The following is a 24,643-nucleotide window of genomic DNA, read 5'->3' on the forward strand; positions in this document are numbered from 1 at the left end:
CCACCTGAGCCACGGTCGCCACATATATATTGAACAAATATCATCCTTTTGTCTTTTTTGTTTAAAATAACAACTGAAAACACAACAAAACAGCCACATATTTATATATGTACTATTTGTATATTTAACAAATGCCATATTTTTGTCTTTTTTGTTTAAAATAACAATTGAAAACTGCACAAAACAATCATATATTTAAATGTGTACTATTAAAATATTTAACAAACGTTACATTCAAATGTCGCGTCCCAGCAGCTCTGTCATAAGGATTGCGAATGAAGGAAGTGACGAAGGCTACGCGCATGCGCTGGAAGGATGTAGAACAAAGATGTGAAACATTTAGCAGTATATGGGGGTTTGGACTATAGCTTCAGTGTCCCTCACCTTTAGGTCATCAATGAAAACGTTGAGCCACTCCTAAGTCGGGGAGGTCTTCAAAATAACTTTATTTACTCGTGGTTGTTCCATACAGAGCACACAATAGCAAGGTTTTAGCATTATTCTTAACCTCAATCACAATAAAATTAAACACAAATAAAAAAAAAAACAACCCACCCCTCTTTACTTTGTGCTATCATCTTTAAAACATCACCTTCAAAGGAGTAAATATATCAATGGAAACAAAATCGGTTTAGATATATTTTTTACATTACAGTACAAACTTTACAACAAATGATTGTGTTTAAATGCGTCTTTTATTGCATTAGATTAAAATCCCCTTGCATTAGAATTCAGTTTCAAAGGCTTAAGCTAGAATACAAAGTGTTAGATTTGGAAATAATTATAATTTTATTTAATTTTTTTTTTTACAAAACAAACATTTAAAATAATCTTTTGCTGGTGTCTTTTTTTTGTTTGCCATGAATAGACATTACAATAAATGTCATACATACATACATGCCATCTCAGGGTTTATTTATCATTGTGCTTCTTTTGTAAGAAATGTGATGTTGCAGTTATTCAGGAGATTTGAAGGCGTTGCTGTGTTAGCATGCGCATATGAATGTTTTGTATTGGTGCATTTTAATAAGGATGTTGGAAGAGGAAGAAAATGCAGTGTATAGTCGTGTATGTGCTTAATCATTCACAGCTGCGCGCATCAGATTTATTCATTTTAAGTCAGCAGCATGTATGACAGTTACTTGGTACCACACTGTTGTTGCACGTTTGAGTCATGAGAGTGTGTCGTATTGTGAGTCAATATGTACAAATGTGCATGTAGCTGATTGTGTGTGTGTGTGTGTGTGGTTAAATAAGATCCCCGATGGGAATGCGTGGCAGGCAGACGTAAGCCTGCGGGGTCCTGCTCAGGTTGATGGGGTTTCCGTCCAGACGGATGTCCTCCAACGCATTCCTGATGTAGTTGTAATCTTTCAGGTTGCAGAACGTGTCCTCATGCATCATCTGAATATTGTTTCGCTGCAGCGGCAAAAGAAAGCGTAAGCTTAGAATAACTGGATAGTACAAGCGATCACTGTATATATTTACCAAATTGTTAAAGATTGTTTAATGTACAGTATCTGATATATACAGTATACGGTTAAAAAATACATGTTTTTATCTGGCATTTTATTTCAAACAAAAATTGGAAAAAATGTACAAAGATCAGTATAAAAAAGAGCAGGAAGAAGTATAAACTCGTAATACATACCTCCATAACTATTATGTTTTTTAAATTAATAAGTAAAATCACAAATTGTCATGAGGTCGACTAATTATCGTTATATACAGTATATTATACTACTGTATATTGTATATTTTTCACTTCCGATACAATACCAATATTGCAGCCTTGAGTATTGGTGATATCGATCCGATCCGATATCGTCACAAATCATACATACTTTAATGACTTATTTTGTAGTGTGGAATGTTAGAAAATGTTTGATCAAGTGATGTTATTCAAACAGAGAAAAATAGTCAGCAACAGTAGGTATGAGAAAAACTGACCTAACCTTCAACATAATATCTACAGTATTCTACAATTGAATAAATATAATATATATCAAAATTTTAGATGCAGTTTGATAAAATCCGATATTCGTTTTCTGGTTAATATCGGACCGATGTCAATATGGGATCGGGACACCCCTAGTATATTGTTTATTAAATCCATTGGCTATTGCATGTATATACTGTATGTGTGTTTAGTTAACTGTCGTCATATATTTATAGTGGTATTATACATTTCTATAACAATTATTTATTAGTAATTGGCATTATATAAATTAATTGCAATAAAGTTGATGAAATATGGTGGGACCACCTTCTTATCACCCTATGTTTCATTGCAATGACTTACTATTATGAAAAGATTTATTATACAATTTGCAGTATTTCACCAATAGTATATAATTATACCTTGTCATCAACTTCATTGCAATAAATATAAATAATGCCAATTATTAATAAATAATTATCGAAATGTACGTTACCACGATAAATAAATATATTACGACAGTTAACTACACACACATATGTATGCATGCACACTAGTAACCAATGCATTTAATAAACAATATAGAATAGTATATTTAACAGTAATTAGTCGCCCTCATTACAAATTGCGATGTCATTTACTAATTATATTAACAAATAATATATTGTACAGTATACGATAAGTGATAACAATTTAAAGGCTGAAACTAAGTTATACATTTCCAACTCGTTAAAGAAGTGTATACACGGGATCACAATACAACAGAAACATAAAGTTGTCATTTCCAGTGGCTTGTTAGGTTATATCAGTTACAGTGTAGGACAGGTATTCAATGTTAACTCTTAGGACTCAAATAGCCTCCATCGTTACCTTATCCAGTCTATGCAATTTACAGTTTTTATTGGATCAGCAGTTTGTTAAATCAATCAATGTGGAAATCAGCATGTATCTTTTATGTGCCTGTTTACGATGATCCATGAAAGGACAGTATAAGTCTAACCAGATCAAGACAGTGACTGTACAGCAACAACTTAAATTTGTTTTCTATCAAACTATATAAAAAACAACAAAACATATTATTGTGCTTATTGTGAGGAAGCAACGTGTGGCTGAGGTAGATATTGATGTACCTGTAGATGTAGAGATCGCAGACTGTTAGGCAGAGGCACTGGAATGTAGTCGATGTGGTTGTCTGTCATGTAGAGGTACAGCAGGCTCGCCATGTCCTGTAGACGGCAACAGACAACAGCTTGATATCAAATTGAACCATGAGTGATCATCATTTAGATTGTTGCTTGGCTTAAAGAGAAGATTTTCCATTCCTGGATGTTTTTGTGTGTGTACTGTATGAAATGTTAAATGTGAATAATAGTTTCTTGCAACCCCCTCCCTGACATTTTGTCACTCCCTCCCCCAGGGGGCGATCTCCACAGTTTGAGAACCACTGGTATAAACCCCAGTCTATCTCTTTTCATAGTCTGTATGTACTCTAATTTCATGTGACAGTCCAAAATATGATAGGGCCTATAAAATCCATTTTATTTTTTTCCTAATTTTGCAAATTATTTTTCCAGATTCCGTGCTTTCAGGAAGAATTTTTTTAATTCATTTTTTCAGAAATATTAATTTTTTTTCAGAAAATATCAGTTTTTGACTCCTGCGAGGAAACAAAATGAAAAGAAAACCATATTTAAACAAAAATGTTTATCAAAAATAAAAATGTTTTGATACAATTAAAAGGTAGATAGACGTACTGACATGGATTATTTTGACTGCTACATGTCTTATAGAGATGTTTGAGAGCAGCATTAATGTCACCCAATTTCCCCTCAGGGATCAATGGTTTACTGAATCTGATCAGGTTTATTGATTAAGTTTTGATCAACTTAATTTAAATTAAACTAATTTAAATTGTCCTGATGACATCATTTCAGACCGTAATGATTAAACAAAAACAAATGGACACAAGGATGCATCAGTTATTTCACCAGAATATTTTACAGTATCAGAAGTTATTATTAACCTACGATATTTCAGACTCTACAATCCCTGGCATCGATGGTCTCGTCTACAACAGACAACTTTATCCACGGATCTTCTGTAGCATTGATGAGATGTTTAAACACTGAGCAGGTGAAGCTGATAATTTTTTTTCACAGAGCGATGCAGCACTTGATGAGAAACGGACAGATTTTTACAGACACATTACAGTTAAGCGAAAAGTTGAACTGGTGGCTACGTATTTAGGAGTAAATGATGAGTTGCATAGTTTTTTTTTTAGGCAGTTTAGACAGTGTTTCGGGTGGTTTGGATGGTGTTTGAAGCGGCCAGGATTGGAGGGGGGTGGGCGGTGCCCCTAATGAGCGGTCCCCAGAAACATTTCCCCCCCAAAAAACTTTCTTTTCCTCACAGTGATGGCGTTTCATCCCGATTCTATCCATTTCCGCGTTCAAAAACAGTGGATTCTGTTTTTATTGGTCGATTTCGTGATTCCTTCCGCGATTCCACTATTGTGGTTTTTTAGGGTCCTAAATATGTATGTGTATATCTTTGTTGGGCCTGTGATAGACCAGTGGCCTTGCTGTGACACCTGAGTAATCAGAGATTAATCAGATAGATAAAGAGATTGATAGTTTTGAGTTGTGTAAAGAAAATATACTGTACCTGCGTTTTTCCTAAATAGAGGAAAACATATGATTAATATTTACGTACCTTAAATGCCTCTTGATGAAGCCCCTTTGTGCCAATTTCATTCTGACTGGCATCAATCAAGGTCATGGTCTCTGGAAGGGCGGGCAGCTGTGTGACATGGTTTTCCCGGATCACCAGCTCTTCCAACTCAGGAAGTCCCATAAAGGCTTTTTCATCAATCGACGTAATCTCGTTGGCAGTTAAATCAATTCTCTTCAGCTTGTCTGGAAAGCATGGAGAACACACGGTTCTAGTTACAATCCCAATCTGCTATTTGAGGATGCATTTGAATTGTTGACCCTCTTAAATCTATAGTCTAACATCAACACCACCCCACATTTAAATAGCTAACATACTCATGGAGGCGAAGTCAGACTTGTTGATTTTAGTGATTCTGTTGTAGCGGGCGTAGAAGTGAGTGGTGTCTTTTGGGAGCGGTGGAACGCTGTCCAGCTTCAAGTCATCGCAATAGACGGAACCGCCAAGGCATGTACACAACAAACAAGTGGGCATACCTGCAAAACATGAAAAGGACAAAGGAAGAGAATGGGATTATGGGAGTGAGAATATGAAACACAAGAAAAAGGTAGGTCAAAACATAGAGTAGTTCAAAGACGAACCAACGCCAAAGGCTGTCATCTACAAGGTCAATCACAAGTGGGATTATTATCAGAAAGTTTGCAGACATGCTATAATGGAAACAATGGTTTGCTATCTTAGCTCTGAATTCATTGAGATTCAATACTGACCTCTTGTGTCAATCTCAGGCTCATCGGTCTTGTCTGGCTCACCCGGCTCTGGCATTCCAGAGCTCACAGACCCTTCTACAGTGCCAGCACCCTCCTGAGGGGTTTCTGGCGAGGTCGGAAGCAGCCCCTCCTCTTGTTAGAGACAAGATTAGGTGTTAAAGTAATAGGTTAGATCAGTGTGGACACCAGACGAGACAAATGGCAATCAGTGGTTAACTGTTTGCCACCAAAAGTTATAGCAGTGTTAACAGGATTCAATCAATGAACAGGACACAAAAGAAAGCAGTGTTTCCTAACCAAGAAGAGCACGGGGGTACGTGGACATATTTATCACTCAATCTTTGAATGAGATAACTCTCCTAGACCTTTTTTTATACAAAAGTACATGTTGAGCTTGGATCATTTCAACTAAACCTCATTTTGATAACTGATACTGAAATGGCCGAAGTGTAAGGGCCTGTCGGGGTCTGGGTAGTTTTTGGCTTTATCGTTTAAAGTATGAGTTCAAACACCAGTGAGCTTGGATATCAGTTTGTTTAGTTTAATGGTTTTTGGTTTTCTTGCTTTTCAATTAAAAGAAATGCATGCTTGCATCTACTGCTGCCTTCTCATTCTCTGCATAAGTCTTTTAATACCTCACTTCACAACAAATATTGATCAGGTTGAGTGGTGCTTGCTGACATCCCTCTTACTTATACAACAAATAAGAGGGAGTTCTTATGGTAAGAAAAGAGGTTACATAGGTCAAAAATAGGTTAGGAACCACTGCTGCAGAGGAATTAAAAAGATAGTGGTGACAGTTTACACAGTTGTTAGCAAAGAAAAGAAAACAATTCAAGTCAGATCAGGATGGATTTTAAAAACATCTAAAAGTTAATAAGTATTTATTTTTTAACTTGGTCTATCTTTGTATAGATTAATCCTATGTATGCAGTTTTATGTAAAGCTTTTAGTTGTCCAGCACCTAGTGATTCTGGGCTAAATACTGACCTTCTTCAGTGTCAGGAACCAGAGTTACCTCAGGGTCTCCAGACCCAGAGACACCAGAGGTCCCAGAGGTACCGGACACTTCTAAATCTCCAGAGGCTTCGATATCTCCTGAGGCCCCTGAGGTTCCTGAAGCTCCTGTGAACTCCCCAGAAGCCTCATGGGGGATAGTGTCGGGAATAAGGGGCAGCTCCTCCTCTTGTTAGAGCCAAGGTTTGAAGTTAGAGCAGAGGGTGAAGGGTGAGATGAACAGTCAACCAATGCATTAATCAGTCACTCGCTCAGATGAGACACGGTGTTAGACTGACATTTGACATGAATTGCACAAATACAGTTACTCTAAGTAGAACAAGAAGCTCAACATTTAACCACATTTTTATCAGCAGTTAAACGGCAGATATTAAACAAACATGAATCACACAAATCAAAAGTTATGGTATCTATAAGCTTTACTAACCTCCAGGTATAAGTGTTATCCCAAAGTCCCCAGAGCTTCCAGAGCTGCCAGAGGCTCCTGAGCTCAAAGGATCTCCAGAGAACCCAGAACCAGACTGCTCTCCAGATCCCCCAGATCCCAATTCAATGGCAATCCCAGAGCCTCCAGAGAAAAAATCTCCGGAAGCTCCAGAAGCTGCTGATCCCATGGTATCTCCGGATCCCGAGAAATCCCCAGATATCAAGAGATCCCCTGATACCAGGAACTCACCAGATCCCCCAGAGCTAACAAGCTCCTCAGAGGCTCCAGAGATCAGGATAATATCACCAGATCCACTAGAGACCAGTTCATCTCCTGAGCCTCCAGACCCCGAAGCCCCAGAAGCTCCAGAGGCCCCAGAAGCTCCAGACCCTACAGAGCCCCCAAAATCTCCAGAGACATGAAGAACATCGATGGGCGTCAGACGTAGCCCCACCTCTTGTTAGAGACAAAATTAGCTATTAATAAGAGAGACACAGAAGACTGAAACAAATCAATGGCCAACCCAGGGGTTGACAGTGAAGATTGGAGTGAATGGTTGATGACAACTGGACACAAATGGCACATTTAACCAATGACTGCTAGTTAAATGGATCACATGCGCATGAAAAAGAGAATGGATTTAGTGGAATGATGAGTATTTTAAGGGGTAAAACTGCTTTCACCACTTCACAGATCCCAAGAAATAGGCAGTCTTTTTTTAAACCACTATTGAACAACTTTCTTGTTTGTTTTGTGTTCTTTCATTGTGTGTTCAATGTGTACTTTTCAGACCTTTCTGTGTGTCTGGGCCCATAAGAACACCCGATCCTCCTGAGCCCTGAGGGACAAGCTGGGGTGTGAGGGGCATCTCTTCTTCCTCTTCTTTCTCGGCTTCTAATGAGGCCTCAGGGCCGGGGTAGTTGTAGTCTGGTGGGGCAAGTGTTTCAATCTCTATCTGAGTAAAAGAGAGAGGTAGTTTGTCAGAAATGTAAGTGACAGACTTGAACACACAAAGAGAAAAGCTTCAGATGTTTGTTTGATTATTATTGTGCTGAGAAATATATTTTCAGTTGATAGGAAATATTTTTCTGTTTTTAGTAACTTATGCCTGTGAAATGGATCTGGGTCAGTGGGTGGTTTTCAGGTAATCTTTCATGTTGGCTGGTTGATATCTGTTACAGTATACAGTAGTGTTCATTTTTCAGTGTTATACTCGGTAGGAGATTGATTTCATTACTATAAGGCAAAATGTATTTTTCATTTAGGCTGTTGGTTTTGTTTCTGATCCTGTTTTATAGTCTCAGACTACCTCTACTAAGGAGGTAATATTTAAGCCGGTGTATAGATCTTTAACCAAAGATAAACCTTGTGCCATGAAAGATTCCATTACATTTTGGATCTGGATTAATATATTGATTCTGGATAATATGGATCATTGGCGGAATTTAAAAAAATCTTATCTCTCAAATTCCATCTCATTAAAGCGTAAAAACCTTTTAGCGATATTTGAAAGTGACGTTTTAGCTGACATTTTATTTTCATTTTGGCCATTGGTAGCAGTCTGATTGAGGACAATCTTGTTTATTTACAGCTAGCCACACAGTCACTTTGAGACAAAACACCATCCAGCCTTTTAACAACATAAAGTAATATATAATTTCTCATAATAATCAGTGTATACATATTGTCAAAACCCACATCTTAGCTGTGAAGATGTGCACTGCTGTACTAAGCTCAGATGTGTAATTTACAGTTATTTGCTTGCTTTGGTAAAAATTTAATAAAAAAAAAAACCATAGCATCTTCTGAACTTGCAAATGAGTCATGAGGATCTGAAGCTACTTCAAGCAAGCTGAGGGAAGGCTACCAGTCGGTCACAGAGCTAATGTTTAAAAAGAGGTTATCAAGGTGAGGAGTGCAATAAACCTACCACACAGGTGTTCAAAATAGGCAGTGGCTATCCGCACGGTTGCCGTATCAATATATCGACATAATATCCGTACGCAGCGCCCCTATTTGGCCAGTTTAGGTCACGTCATAGGTCAGTCTTTGATCAGTTTAGGTCGCATGACTAAGACTAAACCTTACCCTAATCCTAACCCTAACCCTAAGATGCTACGTACGTGTACTTCGGTAACCGTACCAATAGCATCGGGGGTTGTCCGTACGGCAACTGTACAAATAGACACTTTCTTCAAAATATCGGTAGAAGTTTAAACATTTTGGGAAAGTGTTTGTATGCCAACCAAGCAAGAGTATGTACTCTCCCCAAAACCACATAATTTAGTGTGAACAACCACTAACATTACAAGGTAAATAGATAGTTTCAGACACTTAGTTCTGCTTGATGAAAAATGTGGTAGTTGTTGCTGCAAATATATAAAAGGAAAAAAGCAAGAACTCCCAAAACAGCAGTATATATAAATTCCTCCAAGACCTCAATAGAGGGCAGCAGAACTACACAGACAAACTTGTAAACAGTGGCAGCTTATCATGTGTATGGGCCAAATGTAAGGTATAATAACCTTACAAAATTTAATTGTGAAACATTTTGGGAGCTTATCATTTTTTTCTAAAATATTTCACATCAATTAACCTTGAAAGAAGTTTATCTTATATCCTTTGACCTAAATGGTTTCTAAAAAGGCGAAACACTTGCAAATTCCCCATGCTAATCACTTTATTGTTTCAACGTTTGGGGGCCCTTACAATGTTCTGCAGGTAATTGTATTATGAACTTGATGTGGAGAGTCCCTTTGCATGAAGCTGCAGTTTTTTTGTGGAAACTGCACTTCTATCTTCCTCCAGAGGAGGGCAATGAACTCCCACATAGCCACAAGTTTGTACCTGACACCCAGTCAGGCCTGATCAGACAGGCGCAACTCTCCAAAGAGGGAATGGTCCATGTGGAACCAAGACACACATGGTAGCAATATTCAGAGTGTGAATATTTCAAGATTTTAAGATAACTTGCACCTACAGATTTAGATTACTACACTCTATAACACAGCATGTCTCAACACAAAAATCAAATCAGGTAAGGAGATGTTTATTGACATATATTGAAAGAGGAATGAATTCCAGCTGTAGTGAAATACTGTGCACTGAACAGCACAGCTTAATACAGTTTGGGATACAACAAAGTAGGCCTTTGAAAAATTAGCTTACCGCTGATCTTCCCCTTTGACCCCCACACCCAGCCCGACTCCAAAGCAAATATATACAGCCGAGAGGAAAGAGAAGCTAAATGAAGTCAATCAAAGAAAAAAAAAAAAAAAAAAAACACTTCGAAGTCGTATGTTAATTCATGTGACCAAGTGTTGGGCTCTGGTAAGTTTTTTTCTATATCCACCATTGGATACATTCTAATTTTCTAATCATCATACAACAGCAAACTTGATGAAAAAAGCTGTACAGACAAGCTAACAGCTGTTAAATGTCAAAGAAGAAACAGTAATCTGTGATAATGTCACACTGACATCAATGAAGCCAAGTTCTTGTAAAAGTTTAGCGATGTAAAAAAAAAAAAAATCCTCATCCTTCCTTGATTTATTAAATGAAATCAACGATAACCTTTTGGTTTTTGTTTGGGGTGCACACATTAGCATTATCAGACTTGGTACACAATGCTGTGCAAGGCCAGCTGCCCTCTTTCTAGTTCAGTATGCTAAGCTAACTAGCTGCTGAGGTTCAGCTGGATATTCAATGGGTTAATTACATGGCAGAGCACTAATATTCTTCTATACTGGATCTGCACCAGCACAAAAAACATAATTTTGGACACTAATATCCTTTACCAGAAAGTACTCTGCCAGTACGTTTTTTTTAAAATTTTCAACACATGGACAGAATGGCTTTTGGTGCTTTAACATTGCTTCCTAACATTTTTTCTTGGATATGATCACTTATTTTTTTCATAATTTAAAGTTTAAAGTCCTCAATTGTGAGAAATTCCTCTTACACTGCAGCAGCAACGTGTTTGAATACTTCAGCACTTCATAAAGACGCATTTATTTTAGATGGGCAAAGGCCTGTTTAATGTTTTCCATCTGCTAACCAAAGGAAGTAAACAGTTTAGCAGTTTGCAGCTCTAAGTCCAGGCAAATAACTGCTACATCGTTCTCAGCTTTATTGCCTGAATTGATTAAAAGTAGGTAAAGAAAAGCCTTTCAACATGTTTGGACAAATATTTGCATGTGAGATAAAGCTTTACTTCTCTGTAACAAAAAATTATTAGCCATAAGGAGAAAAGGTGGTAGACTACTCAGCTGTTAAAAGTCAAGTATCAGATGGATGATCCCCTTCTCTCATATATTATATAAAATCCAGCATCTATTATGCTATTAAACCCTTTCCTACTTCACAGATTGAAGTCAAAAGAGTAACAGGGTCAATAATTCTGTCACTCTAATTGTTCTTCATGCATCTCTTGTTTCACTTTCTTCCATAGCTGGCTAAAAACCCTGATCTAATGTGATGTGTCAGATCCAGAACACTTTGCATCAGACATTGCCTCATTGTGCAGCACAAAATAGCTTCCCCACACAGGAATGTTTAGAGGCGATCTGTAAAAAGTTCCATGGAGCTCAGACATGTTGACAGAGGCTAGATCTTTTCTCTCTTTTGGTGAAAATGGTTGGCAATTAAGCTTTTTTGCATTCTGTCTTATCTTCTAAATCTACCTGAATTCCATTAAAGATCCTGGCTAACAGACTTTGAGTGCAATCCACATCAGGTTTAACTTAAGCCGCTGGCACACAGTGAGTTAGTTGAAAATCCCCGGAGAAGAATCACGCCTCATGCCATCTCAACATCGCCTTGGCCTCATGTCTTTGTTGTGGCGGGAACAAGAAAGTTGGCCAAAGCTTCTTATCCGTTATTGCCCAGCAGATCTCATCTGCCACATCACTTCAGATTTAAGGGGTAAAGCTGGAATTCCATTTTAACCCACTTTTGCTCTCTGCAACACTTTTTATAATGTGCAGAGAAGACCTTGCAGCTGTTCTGGTTAAGACAGCTTCTTGCATACTCTTGTTAAAGAAGAAAGAGAGATAAGAAAAATAAAGTTTGATACTTTGAGAAAATCATTTTCGGTCAAACTAGCAACATTTGTTTTGGTTTTTCTCTTGTTATATGATCAACTCTTGGTGTTTATTCAGTTGAAATTAACTTAAAACTGTTTTTAAATCCAAATGACAGGTCTTTTTTATGTTTCTAAGCGTAAGTGAAGAAATACTGAAACAACAAACATGCTTCAGTTTTCAGTTTGTCCCAGCAACCTTAATCTGGCAAATAAACCTAGTGACCAAACTCAAAACAGAAAAATAAAACATTTAACAAAATTACATAACAAAAAAAAGACTTATACAACAACAAAAATCATTTATTATATGGGCTTGTTTCCAAAGCCAGCCATGGGTGTCATCCATTGAATTTATATAAAAAAGCCCTCTGTAATCTTCCCATGAAAAAAGGAAATGGAGCTCAGATGTCATAAATTGGTCTTTGCAACACAATAAAACAATTTTGTCCACAAGTTCCTTACCAATTTCTAATTACCTACCACCTAAATCGGCAACATTTAAAACATGCTTCACTGAAAGGTTCATGACAAATTTTCATTAAGTTACTTCTTTACTGTATTACATTTACAAGACCATTCCATCAAGTTTTTTAACACCACTGGCTCACAAAATAGGCAGTGGTGTAAAGAGTACTGACATATCCTACCCAAGCAGAAGCACTGTTACTTGGTTGAAATTGTACTCAAGTACAAGTAAGTCATACAAAAAATACTCAAGTACAAGAAGAAAGTAGCTCAATTCATTAGTATGCAAAGTAAAAATTACTAGTTAGCCCCCCCCCATCTTGCCACGGTTCCCTTGGATTATAAACTTGTCTCCTCCTTAAAAAATGGAAACACAAATCTTGCATAATTGTAACTTTAAAAAAAAAAAAAAATGTATAAAATAATAGGTTTCTCAAAATGTCCAATTGTAATAAAAAAAAACTCTAATAAATGTAAAACTGAGAAAATAACCTCCATTCAATGCTGTTTTAGCGCCATGCATTACGTTTAATCTGATTGGTTAACTATGATGTGATGCATTAGATTTTTGTCTGGTCATTTCATTTTTGTAGTTTCACAATGTCCGTTGCTCATTTGGAAACAAAAAATAATAATTTACTCAGTAACTTCTACTTACTTAAGTACAAGTAAAATTATTGATTTAGAAATATACTCAAAAAAGTACAAGTACCCATAAAAGCAACTCAATTACAGTAACTGAAGTACTTGTAATCCGTTACTTTCACCTCTGCAAATAGTTGTATATTATAGTAATTCAACAAAGCTACCAGAATCAACATGGCCTGGATTATGAGGGTCACGAAATGTACCAGTTTTTCATTTACACACAGTATGCTAAAAATGTGAAAAGTAATAAAAGTTTCAAAAGTTTGGTTTTCAGTCTAAGTTTAGTCATTGTATGTTGCAACAATAAGAGGAGGACCATATGTCTCAAATAATCAACAAAATCAACAACTTTTTAAAACATTAGGTAACAACTACATTTGAAAAATGATGACATTGAAATCCTGTCAGTTTCCTAACAGGTGACTACGAGCCCCGCCTTTGGTGCGTGATATCTGAAGTTAACGAGTGTTGAATTGTCGAACTGTTTGAATCAAAGTTTTACCGGTTGCAAAAAATTACACCTGTGTCTGAAATGGATTGTGGATTGCATTATAAATGATTAATTATTAATTTAATTTATAAATGTCATAATCTTTTAAAATGTCCATTGTTCAACATTGTGATTGACGTCTTTCTTTTAACCAGCCTTAATATTTCCCAGGGTACATTATTGAGTAAAGATTGACAAATACAAACATTATTTATTTTTTATTTTTAGAGAGTTTGCCTGAACCCAGCCACCTAATAATCAGACTGACAGTTTGTTTAGCTTAAGTTTCTTACCTGAGGCTCATCTATAGTCAGGCCATCTTCGTAGTCATCATAGTTATCCTGATTCTCCAGGTTTAAATTGTCTAGATCTACATCATAGTTGGTGCTGTCATAGGTGTCCAAGTCCACTTGTCGGGAAAATCTGGGGTTGGCCAGTGTTGCTTTGAGGACGAAGAGTCCAAACACGAGTCGCAAGATCATCCTCATAGTCCGTCCCTAAGGATAGAGATTTGCAGAGTTAGTAGGGTCAGCACAGCATATGATGGAGAACTTAAAACATCTGAAACCAAGAGCACACTTGAGAGGGTAAGACCTAAGGGCACTTGTGGCACATGTTACTTCAGATTTGTACTGAGTCTAAGCAGCTGCAGTTAGAAATGAGTGTTATGCAACAGAGAATGTCTTTATTAACCAAAGTGTTTGCAACATATGCAGACTATAAGCTACAGTACAAGGCTTGTCTTTGCATCCCATCACTGAGGTCAGGGAATTCATTACCAGGGTGCAGACAGCTCATGGGATCAGATTGTGTGGGCCTCTAACCTCATAGGAGGGCAAAGGACCACTGTCTCAAGGAGCAGCCATCTTGGCTCAAATCATTGCCATTTTCCTGCTGTTTCAAAGGTCAAGGGTCATGATCTGTTAATGAGCCATGAGAACCGGATCCTCAGAACAAGAAGATGTTTATTTGGGCATGGCGATTATGCGTTTTCTATTTGGATTTCACATTACTGAAGTACCTTTGGTAACGCTTAATTTGAAGTTTTATATATACGGTATGGCTGACATTACGCTGTCATTAGCATGAATAAGGTGTCATGAAGGCTGTCATTAAGGTGCCATTAAGTGTTGTTTGCTAAATGATGACACCTTTGGAGCTATGTTGGCATTTTTTTAGTTAGATGGCGAGATTTAGTGGGGTTAGATAGGGTTAGAGTTAAGGGTTAGGTTGGGTTAGGGTTAAGGTTAGGGTAGGGGTGTCAAACTAATTTTTGTTCAGGGGCCAAACACAAAGTAATTTGATTTTAAGTGGGCTGCAGATGTTAGGCGGGAAAACGAGCCTTTTCAACATTCATGTCCCCAAGTTTGTACTTGACACGACATATAAATCAAACATAAAGTTTGTAATAGGCAATAAGTATCAGATATCAGTTCCTGCAGGTTTTGTCTTTTAAATTTGATAGATTTTCTCACCAATTTTTGGGAAATTACGATATATTTTCCATGCTAACAGGAATATTGAGTTTTTTGAACAATTTGAGATTTAAAATGACTGCAGTTTCTGTATCTTTTTAACTTTCTTCTGTGAGTCCAATTGGAGAAGCGGTTGGATTTGGTGCCCGGGCCTTGAGTTTGACACATGTGGGTCAGGGTCACGAAGGACACCTAATGACAACCTTCATGACACCTTTTTCATGCTAATGACAGGTGTCATGTTATAATAATGACAGCATAATGTCAGCCTTATGTATAAAACTTCAAGTAAAGTGTTACCTTTTAAAAAGACTCATTCTGTTTTATTTTATATTAATTCAAAATGTATTCCTGGAATGTGTTTGCTGAAACAGTCAGACAGGTCAGAGTATTGTGTTCTTTTAAAACCTAGCATAAAGTACTTTAAAACAGGGCAGACAAGACAGACTGCCCTGGCCCAGATAGCTACTGTCTATAATCTGTCTCATTTACTCAGCAGGTCAGATCAACAAAGCTTATTGAGGAGGATTCAGTCCATAAGTGGGAGGATTAACATATGTTAATCACTGGCTAATTAGACCAGCAAGCAAACATTACGAAGGATCATCAGACATGCTCATAGCAGGTGCAACCATTTGTCAGTTAGCCTGAAAAGTTTGTGTCAAGGGTAAGTAATGGATGGGAGTCCTCCAGGCCAGGGCTGAGAAACGGAGAGCAAGGGGAGTAGAAAGAAAAGAGCATGGCGGTGAGTGAGAGCCAGAGAGAGAGAGAGAGACAGAGGCAGACAAGATGTTGGCCCTCAGGGTTAGATGGAGAGAGTGAGGGAAAAGCTGAGGGGGGAAAGGAGAGACAGGTTTCTCAGCTAACTCGACCCCTCACCCTTTACAGAGGGCCTTTATGAGGACCAGTCACTGCCTGTCTCAGCACTCAAACTCCAAATTCCACCGAGGTTTGTGGACAGGATGGCTGCAAGTTACTGCTGTAACACACATGCACACACTCACACGTTTACACACATACACAAACCTGGATGGACGCAACTTAATACAGATGAACACTTTGTCTGAACACACCTATCTTTTAGGGGGAGAAAACTGAGAAACCTTCATGAAACTTTTTGGACATGGAGAGATACAATACAATCAGACTCTCACAGTTTATATTGGGCAAAATGAAGAAGATAGAAGGATTGATATCTGCTTTCCTTATTCAACTCCAGTTTGAAATGAAGTTCGTTCATTCTTTTGCATAAAGCTATGAAATCGAGTCAAACCAAGCTGAAAGACAGTCTATACTGAAGACAGAGGTGTGCTTATATACAGGCCATTACTGCATACACTGTGCGGGGACTATGTTATGCTTGGCTTTGCAATCAGAATTCCAGTTATTCACAGATTGTACTAGAAAACACGATGACTTCCCTTTGATAGCGGCTTAATTCGTCATGAGGTGTTTTAAGTGAACATGAAATTGAGCTGATGACTAGAAAGCAAAAGTTTGTGAATTTAGAAACAATGAAGTCTTTACTCAAAACTGCTTTATAAAAGCATAATGAAAACACTAAAATATTTAGCATTTAAAGGGCTTTTATTATACATAATCCACCTTATTTACCCAACACTTCAGTCTCCATATCTACACAGACATGCACATATCAGCAAATTAAAAAATCACCATCAAATTGAAACCCTTCAAACACATTGCCACACCTGAGGCACCTGTAAAGCTTCTAAACTATGGAGTGAAATTGAGATTGTTGTTTTACCCATCAATCAGGGCATTTTCTGGTAAAAATTCTGATAAACCATGCTTTTGAGGCATCATATGAGCAACACTGCCTGCCTTATCCCTGTCATCAGAGTGTCTCTTAGCCAGTGTGAAGAACCGCTTACCTCTGTCTCCTGCTTTCCCGAATGGTCCCTTCAGCCGTGATGGAGATGCTGAGGGCTCCGGGACTTGACCAATGGTGAGAGGTCGCAGAGGGTGCCTTGGAGAGGGAGGGTGCAATGTGTGTGAAGCGTGTGAAAGGTGTATGTGTGTGTGTGTCTGACAAATTGGTAGGTGTGTGTGTGTAGGTCTGTGCTCTCTGGCAGGCCCGAGTGCCCTGCCGCTTATGTGTGAAGGTAGGCACTGAGACCGATTGAGCCAGAGCAGATTGCTTTTGGTCACTCGGAGAGCAGGAGAGCACCCACCCCACATCATACACACACATGCACAACCGGTCTGACACCACACACATTTCAGACACAAAAGGCCATAGGGAGCAAAAGTACCCCCCACATGTCAATATGCTCTTTTATCCTTGAAAAGAGTATCCTGTATTTTTTTTCAAGAGAATGGCTCTCTCAGACTGTAGCATTTGTCCGCCTTTTCCTGAGTTGAAACTCAGGCATGTGTTGCTTTCATGTATGATCCACCGAGTTCTTGTACACAATGGGAGCTCTGTGAGAAGCTTCTGTTAGCATGGTGTTGAGAGGAAGTCTTCAATCCAAGAACGGCCTCTGCTCTCCTCTTTAGCGGCAGCCTCTCTCTCTCTTTGCACTTGCTCCACAGTCTACAGGTTTAAATTTCAGTCATTATGGAAACTTAGATCCAGTTGGATTGTAAGTATTCACAGTATGGGACTCTCCAGGCAGTCAGGGGTTCAATTTGTCTGAAATGATCAGTCAGGCATTAGTTGTCAAAACAATAAAAGTAGAAACACACTGGCAGGCAGTCTGCTTGTTTCGGCATCAAGATTGTCTCATGCGGTCCACCTCGTCCTCTCAGGGTAACTTGAGAGTTTTTGACGAGTGAGAGGCAAAGGTCAGTCTACACCTGCTGTATAGGCTCAAATTAACATCCAGACCCTGAAAAAGATGGCAAAAACAAGCTGAATGAAACTTTGTGGAAACTACTGATGTTGAAACAGTAGGTGTTGTTACAATGTGCCTTTTTAATTCATAGGACTTTTCCCCATTTATAGGAGACTGGAATGTTTTGCCCAAATAATCTGATTAAAGCAGGATCAATCTCATGATGTTTTGAACTTTGTTTGTAACTCTGATAGAGTTGTCACGATACCAAAATGAGTAAGCATGATACTGTACCAGACAAAGGATCACAGTTCCGGGTAATATCGTGATACTGAAACCTTTTTTTTTTATTACTATTGTTTTATGAATAACAATGTATTTGTACAAGTCAAAAATACTTATGAATTACTTATAGTTTTGTTTGGTGCACGAAAATAGTACATGAACAAAAGCATATAAGCAATAAAAAAAAACAAATAAATGAAGTTAGAATTTACATGGTTGAAATTAAAAAATAATAATTTAGTTTCCTTTGCACATTAATTTATGTTTAACAAATATAAATAAATCAACTTAGGATAAAAAATCCACTGTCTTTCAAAAAAATGTATTTGACAATAATGCTTCTTCTCCAACATAATAAACCATAGGGGACAAAATACAAAAAACAGGAACTGATTCCCTGTGAAAACTATATTTTTATGCCTCGTTTAAAGCGAAAATAGTTCCAAATGGGACTTTTAAAGTTTGTTTTTTTGAGCAAAATTAGTGGCGCCACTGATGATGGCAATGGGCCCGGTGCTTCTGCCATGGTGAGTGTGTTGTCTTGTGTTTGTGACTGTAAGCCATGCACGCATCCAGGCGAGACAAAACTTTAGCTTGTTGTGAAGCGAATTTCTATCGAATTGGAGCTGTCTTCATGGAGTTCGTCTTTGCCGGCAGAAACACACCAACAGCCAGTTAGCTAACAGACGGGCGGACGGAGGAAACAGCCTATCATATCTCTGGACGACACTAGTAACAGGCTAACAGCCAATCATTCAGCAGCTGTGTAGTTCAGTTGCAGTAGTTGCCATGTTGTTTGTTTTCATGCAGTGAGCTTAGACTGTGCAGTGAGAAGCCGGGAGGAGAGTAGAAGCGGCCGCTATGTAGTGGAAATTGGTATCTTAATCAACGGTAGTACCGTCGTGCAGAATTTTTAGTATAGTAGGAACCATTATAATTTGGCACCGCAGGGTACTGTGGTGTATACTATAAACTCTGATATTTTAGGTGAGGCAACTGTACTTGGAGTGTTACTTCTTCAGTTCTGAAATGGACAAGTTGGGAGTCTGGTATTTATTGTATATGGTGAAGTTGATTAGTCTTGGTTAATCTATTATGAGGGTCATTGCTATTCTAAAGGAACCATGGTTTCACTCAGGTATATTGTTTTTGAGTTTTCTGGTGAATTGATAGACAAAAAGAAAAAAAAAAATATATACACAAAAACACATTAATTGGTGAATACATTTACACCACCCCCTCTTTGTGGTTAGAGGACACTAAAGTTGTAGTTAGTCCACATCCCTTTACTGATTTTAGAAAATAAACACAGCCAGAAAAAGAGCAGGTCATTCCGGCTGCTAATTGTTAGCCAATAAATGTGCCTAAAGTTGCAATTATTCAAACATTTGCAGGCCTATGTCACAGAGTTTATTTTTAGAGTGATGTTATTTTATTAATAATTTTACCTTTTTATTTTGATCAAAACCAGCAACACAGTCAAGTTAGTTACACAATGCCATGTAGCGTCACAAAAGGTATGATATAGGCTTAGGTACCAATGGGGCTCCAGATAATGTGCAAGTACTGGCCATCCTACTCTAATTGGTTAGTCTCATCTTGCTTGTGTAGATGAAGGATTGTATATGGGGGCTTGCTTTGAAAGGTTTTTAGTATCTCTAATGCTGCCTTTTCCTCTGTAAGAAAGGCCCTGCCTGCCTCTATCCAAAAGAGTTATTTATCAATTTTAAGTAGCAGTAGGTGAAGTTATTTCTTTCAAAAAAGAAAGGGTGTTGAACCATCTACAGTAAGGTCTTTGTGTGCAAAGTTTACGTGTTCTTCTGGAGGGCTGTATGATAATTAAAAAATACCTTATTTTGAGAAAATACTGGTAGTTCTTCATTTACTCATGTAAACCTTTGCATTGAAAGCTCAGGTGTTGGTGGGGTTTGACTCTATATGTCAGTTACACCATAACTCAAGTTTGTACAAACTGTTTGGTTACCAAGTTAAAAGGTGAACATGGAATGGGCAGACTAACTTAAATTGGTAAGTTGGTTTCTGTTTGGGTGTTTTTTAGGAACTTCGCTCAAGGACAACAGTGCAAGTCCAACTTTAATTTAAACAGAAAACACTTAAAAAAAAAAAATCAGTTTATATAGCAAAAACAATGATAGGAAAAAGTGTACAAAATTGTGATGCAATGTATTTTCTCCCAGTATTAAAAGAAAAATAAATTACCGACAGTAAATCAACAGAAGACTTAAAACTATATGATTAAAAAAAAGTTTTCCTTTGCTTGCAGGAATAATTATTCCTCGTCGTAGTAAAGTAACAGTGAGTCCATAAATCTCTTGATAAGTATATCATTCTCAACTCAAACCCTCGAGCTACATTGGAATTAATTTGGTCCAAAACTTTGCATGCAGATGCTTACATTCGCGTAAGGCACAGCTACTTATCAAAAATGTTGCTGCAATTAAAGATCCAAGATTTTCCAAGCTGCAGCAATATAAATGCTAACAGGTGTCGACATAAACATGCCAATAGGTGAAACTTGAGTCAGTGTCCAAATAAATTCTTTGGTGAAGTAGAAATATTGCTTAGATGACAATAGATTGAAGCAGACGGAAGCAGTGGATAACATCTCTGGGAATGGGTGGCTTGATCTCATTGCCATCCAGCCTGAGGTAACGCAGTCGAGGAGCGCTTTCATTTACTGAGTCATCCAAAGACTCGATGGAGACGGGACAAACACTTGAACTGCTTACACCTGCAAAATAAAAAACAAAAAACATCAATACCAAGGATCTGCTTGATCCAGTGTACCTTTATGTTTAGGAATTCTTACTTTTAATCATGTTGTGGTCAAGGTGAAGTTGTTCAAGTCCTGAGGAAATGTGGGGCACCTCAGTGAGCTGGTTGTGTGACAATTGCAGGTCCAGAATACTGGAGACATTAAACACATCTTCGGGGAGCCCACTGCTGGCTAGTTTGTTGTGGTTGAGCCTTAGAAATGCTACCCTGGGCAAACCTTTAAAGTAGCCTGCTGGGATCTTTTCAATGTTATTACCATCGAGGTAAAGCTGGGTGGTTGTGGCTGGTAAGCCAATTGGCATAGTGCTCAGTTGGTTCTTGGCTAGATTGATTTGTACCAGGTTGGTAAGGCCCTTCAAGCTCACCTCAGTCACAGCATCATCCATTAGCTTATTCGATTGAAGGTCCAAAAGATTAAGCTTATTCAGTTGGCTAAAGACGCCAACCGGAATCTTAGAAATACGATTGCGAGAGAGGCTTAGATTTTCAAGGTTAACCGGCAATGGAGAGGGCACTGAAGTCAACAGATTGTCATCTATGTAGAGGTGGATGAGGTCATTCATTGCGCCGAGGACCCCTTTCTCCATTCCTTCGCTGGAGATTTTGTTGCGGTTCAAATTAAGCCATCTCAGCTGTGTAGCATTCCTCAGAGCTTCTGCAGAAAGCACCTCAATAAGATTGTTTTGCAGGTAGAGGTACCATGTGTGTGGAGGGATATTGGGGATGCTTTTCAAGCCTTTGTTGTCACAGTAAACTGCACGAGGGAAGTTCAATGGGCAGGTACACTCTTTTGGACAGGCTTGAATCTGGGTCATGAATTCTTCATATTTCATGTCCTGGGTTAGGACCAACCCAACGAGGCAAAGGATGAAGACGGTGTTCAGCAGACGAGCCATTAGACTGACCTATGACAGAATAGAAAAGAGGTTCAAGATTTCTGACTGTTGCAACACTATACATTACTGTGTGGGGAAATACACATTCAAACTTGATCTCTCAGTCATTGCCTTGACTTCATAGACACTTAAAGCTTTGAAGATGCAAAGGCCGGTCAACTTTATTTTCATTAAGACAAACCCAAGTCTCCAACCCAAAGTGTAACTCACTTTAAATGTTGGTTTTAAAATGCACATTTTTGATCAGGTTATGATTAAGATACATGGATTTTACAAATGCGTATTCAACGATGAGATTGTTTCAAATGCACATAATTCAGGTAGTGCTGGAAAAATACCCAAATGCACAGTGGATGTGGGAATATTTAAAACTACCGACTAGGACAAATGAAATAAAGATTTGCAAGGATGCAGAATGACACAAGAAAAGAGAAACAAATTAGACAAAAGCAAAAATATACTAAGCGATTGACTTCCCAACCATTTCCAGATCTTCCACTCAGGTCTTTTTGGCTGCCATCTGGGGCTTATTAAAATTCTTTGTTACACATCTTGTTTGTCTGGAACTCATTTTGTGCAAGCCGTGCTACTCCTGTCAAATAGTGCACTTCAAAGGCAATACCAGATCACCTTTGTAGCCCTCATTCCTCAATGTACAAAGGTCAATATTTCTAATCCAGCCATGGTTTACAAATAGTGGCTCTAAAAGATTTAGTTTTGAATGTCCTGCATCGTCGACAGATGCTGAAAAAACATTAGCCATAGACTGACACAAGATGAATTCTAATATATGATGTGTGCAGATGCTCCAGTGTCACACACCATAGTCCATCTTACCTTTCTGTTGTTCCTCTCCTCTTCAAGCTATTAGCACGATCCCAAAGTGTGACAATAAATTCATCACTTTGCCCTATTTATAGTGTTTTCATTCAGTGTCACTGATAATGACGCCAAAGACTCTCCCAGCCAATCATAGTCCCAGAGGATCAGATTCTAATAATGTGCACAGAGGGCTAAGTCTCTGTACCTTGAGACATGGCCCACTTAGCAACAGCGTGAGGCTGACTTCTTCATGGACGACCTTTCCTCACCTGGAGACAAGACTGATCTGTTTTTAACCCTGCCCACAAATCCCTGTCTGTCCTTTGCTAACCTTTGTGCTCATTTGGTGATTCTGCTGTCCAGTGTGCAATCACAACTGAGTGTATCAACTTGTTGGTCATGTAGTCGTGTAATGTTAGGACCATTTCTACTCCTACAGTAATCTCTATCCAACAAGTCCTTCTGCAAGGACTGCAAGCACATGGTCATTTGAATTTCAGGCAGGGTTGCTTGGACAGCGACTGTTGATGACGAACTTTACAAGGTCCCTTATTTCTGTGCAGAGTTTGCATGTTCTCCCTGAAATGCAGGTGTTCAATATGTTTAGTGTAATTACACCTTCCACACTTCAAAAGCATTGGTGTTTAATTACCGAGAACAAAGCTGACGCATTTGACCCGAGTTCAGAAACCTTGCCTGCACACACAATGGGGTCACACCTAAGCCGAGTAGATTTCTACAAGGTACGAAGCTAGTGATTAGTCATCTTTTAACATGCAAACATGACACAGTGCTTATATCCAATGATGACGGCAAAGGGTCGAATGCAATGAGATAATCCCAGCTCAGTAATTAGAAAAGAAGGAACAGCTGAGGCACACACTCCAATCAGTCGTGGAAGCTCATTAGAGCTCTTCAGATATTTGCCAATGGGCTTTTGTGTCCAGTAATCACTCGTCTAAACACGTCCGTTTCTTGCCTGACAGTTATGTGGAACATCTGGAGCATTTTACATTGAACAATTAATTGTTACCTGGAAGCATGTTTGCAGGTTTATCTAATCTCGTAGGTCACTTAAATTTTTTATAATGAGAAAAATTTATATTTTAGCTTTGAGCAAAATTATTCTTTTTGGCAGTAAAGGCAGCAGAAGAAGCTGTAGCTTTCTTTTCTGCATCTCAATTTTCTATGTCAGAGTATACCCTATACTACAGATGGGCAACTCGTAATGCAAAAAAACCCCTCCAAAAACACCCAAAATGACAGAAAAATACACAAAAGAACTATACTAAAACCTACAAAATGACTCGAAAAACACAAAATGAGATGGAAAAATATGCAGAGATAACAAGAATACACTAAATATCTCCAAAAAGACACAAATTTACAGAATAAGACACAAAATTACAACAGGATACAAAATGATTCCAAAAACACAAACTGAGAGATAACTAATACAAAATAACAGAAAAAGATACAAATGTACAAAAACAGAGAAAAAACAACAAAAACACACAAAATTGACTCCAAAAACTCATAAAATGACAAAAAATAAAAATACACAAACCTGATGTTCTTTGCCTTATTAATGCTTAGATTGGTCATTATTTTAAATGCTAAAATTAATGCTAATAATGTGGCCCTCAGATCAGAGACAGTCAAATTTTTGCAGCCCCGATCGTGACAAAAGTTGCCCATCTCTGTCCTATACACTGTTTATTTGAAATGTTTAAAATAACAGCCATTCACCATTCAAGCACATTTTCTTTTTTATGTGTAAAATGTATAAATGCTTCAACAAATAAATGGTTGAATATTAAAACAAATGTTAACAATTTTCATTCTTGACTGAGGAAAAGGATATGCAAGTTGAGGTGATGCTAATACACTGCCAGGGGTTTTTCATTGGAGTCAGAGGTTAATAATTGCCCATGGGCTTGTATAAGGGGTTTATTTACCATTGACGGAGTTGCCTAAATCCACCTTAAAACACATGAATAAATGGCACGGCTTCCTTCACTATTGAGTGCTCATGAAATGGATATGTTTGACGAATTGGAAAAAG

The 24,643-nt window shown here is 38.1% G+C and overlaps 2 protein-coding genes across 5 annotated transcripts; both read right to left on the reverse strand.

Moving 5' to 3' along the window:
- Positions 1-676: 676 nt before the first annotated feature.
- epyc (epiphycan) lies at positions 677-17,101 on the reverse strand. Of its 4 annotated transcripts, none has more exons than XM_028449767.1 (11): positions 16,877-17,101; positions 15,864-15,963; positions 13,803-14,006; positions 7,616-7,778; positions 6,824-7,279; positions 6,370-6,564; positions 5,380-5,511; positions 4,987-5,145; positions 4,652-4,854; positions 3,070-3,165; positions 677-1,419 (listed from the first exon to the last, which is right to left on the reverse strand). In XM_028449767.1, the coding sequence occupies exons 3-11, from the start codon at positions 13,995-13,997 to the stop codon at positions 1,249-1,251; spliced, it is 1,770 nt and encodes a 589-aa protein (XP_028305568.1). In that variant the 5' UTR covers positions 13,998-14,006; positions 15,864-15,963; positions 16,877-17,101; the 3' UTR covers positions 677-1,248. The 4 variants fall into 4 exon arrangements, with proteins under 4 accessions (XP_028305568.1, XP_028305570.1, XP_028305569.1 ...); XM_028449769.1 differs by having other exon boundaries at positions 15,864-15,960; positions 16,877-16,887; XM_028449768.1 differs by lacking the exon at positions 15,864-15,963.
- Positions 17,102-20,439: 3,338 nt separating this feature from the next.
- kera (keratocan) lies at positions 20,440-21,756 on the reverse strand. The gene is made up of 2 exons (XM_028450624.1): positions 20,895-21,756; positions 20,440-20,816 (listed from the first exon to the last, which is right to left on the reverse strand). Exons 1-2 carry the CDS (start codon positions 21,754-21,756, stop codon positions 20,647-20,649), a joined length of 1,032 nt encoding a protein of 343 aa, XP_028306425.1. The 3' UTR covers positions 20,440-20,646.
- Positions 21,757-24,643: the final 2,887 nt, after the last annotated feature.

This window comes from Gouania willdenowi, chromosome 6 (assembly GCF_900634775.1).
Source record: "Gouania willdenowi chromosome 6, fGouWil2.1, whole genome shotgun sequence".
Classification (NCBI taxonomy): Eukaryota; Metazoa; Chordata; class Actinopteri; order Blenniiformes; family Gobiesocidae; genus Gouania; species Gouania willdenowi.

Bases quoted from the DNA above. Each gene is read 5' to 3' on its own strand.
- epyc (XM_028449768.1), bottom strand. From the start codon at position 13,997: ATGAGGATGATCTTGCGACTCGTGTTTGGACTCTTCGTCCTCAAAGCA. The intron at 7,779-13,802 runs GTAAGAAACTTA...TCTTTTACTCAG, and splicing joins TGACTATAGATGAGCCTCAG to ATAGAGATTGAAACACTTGC. The intron at 6,565-6,823 runs GTTAGTAAAGCT...GGCTCTAACAAG, and splicing joins GATAACACTTATACCTGGAG to AGGAGGAGCTGCCCCTTATT.
- kera (XM_028450624.1), bottom strand. From the start codon at position 21,756: ATGGCTCGTCTGCTGAACACCGTCTTCATCCTTTGCCTCGTTGGGTTG. The intron at 20,817-20,894 runs GTAAGAATTCCT...TTTATTTTGCAG, and splicing joins TGACCACAACATGATTAAAA to GTGTAAGCAGTTCAAGTGTT.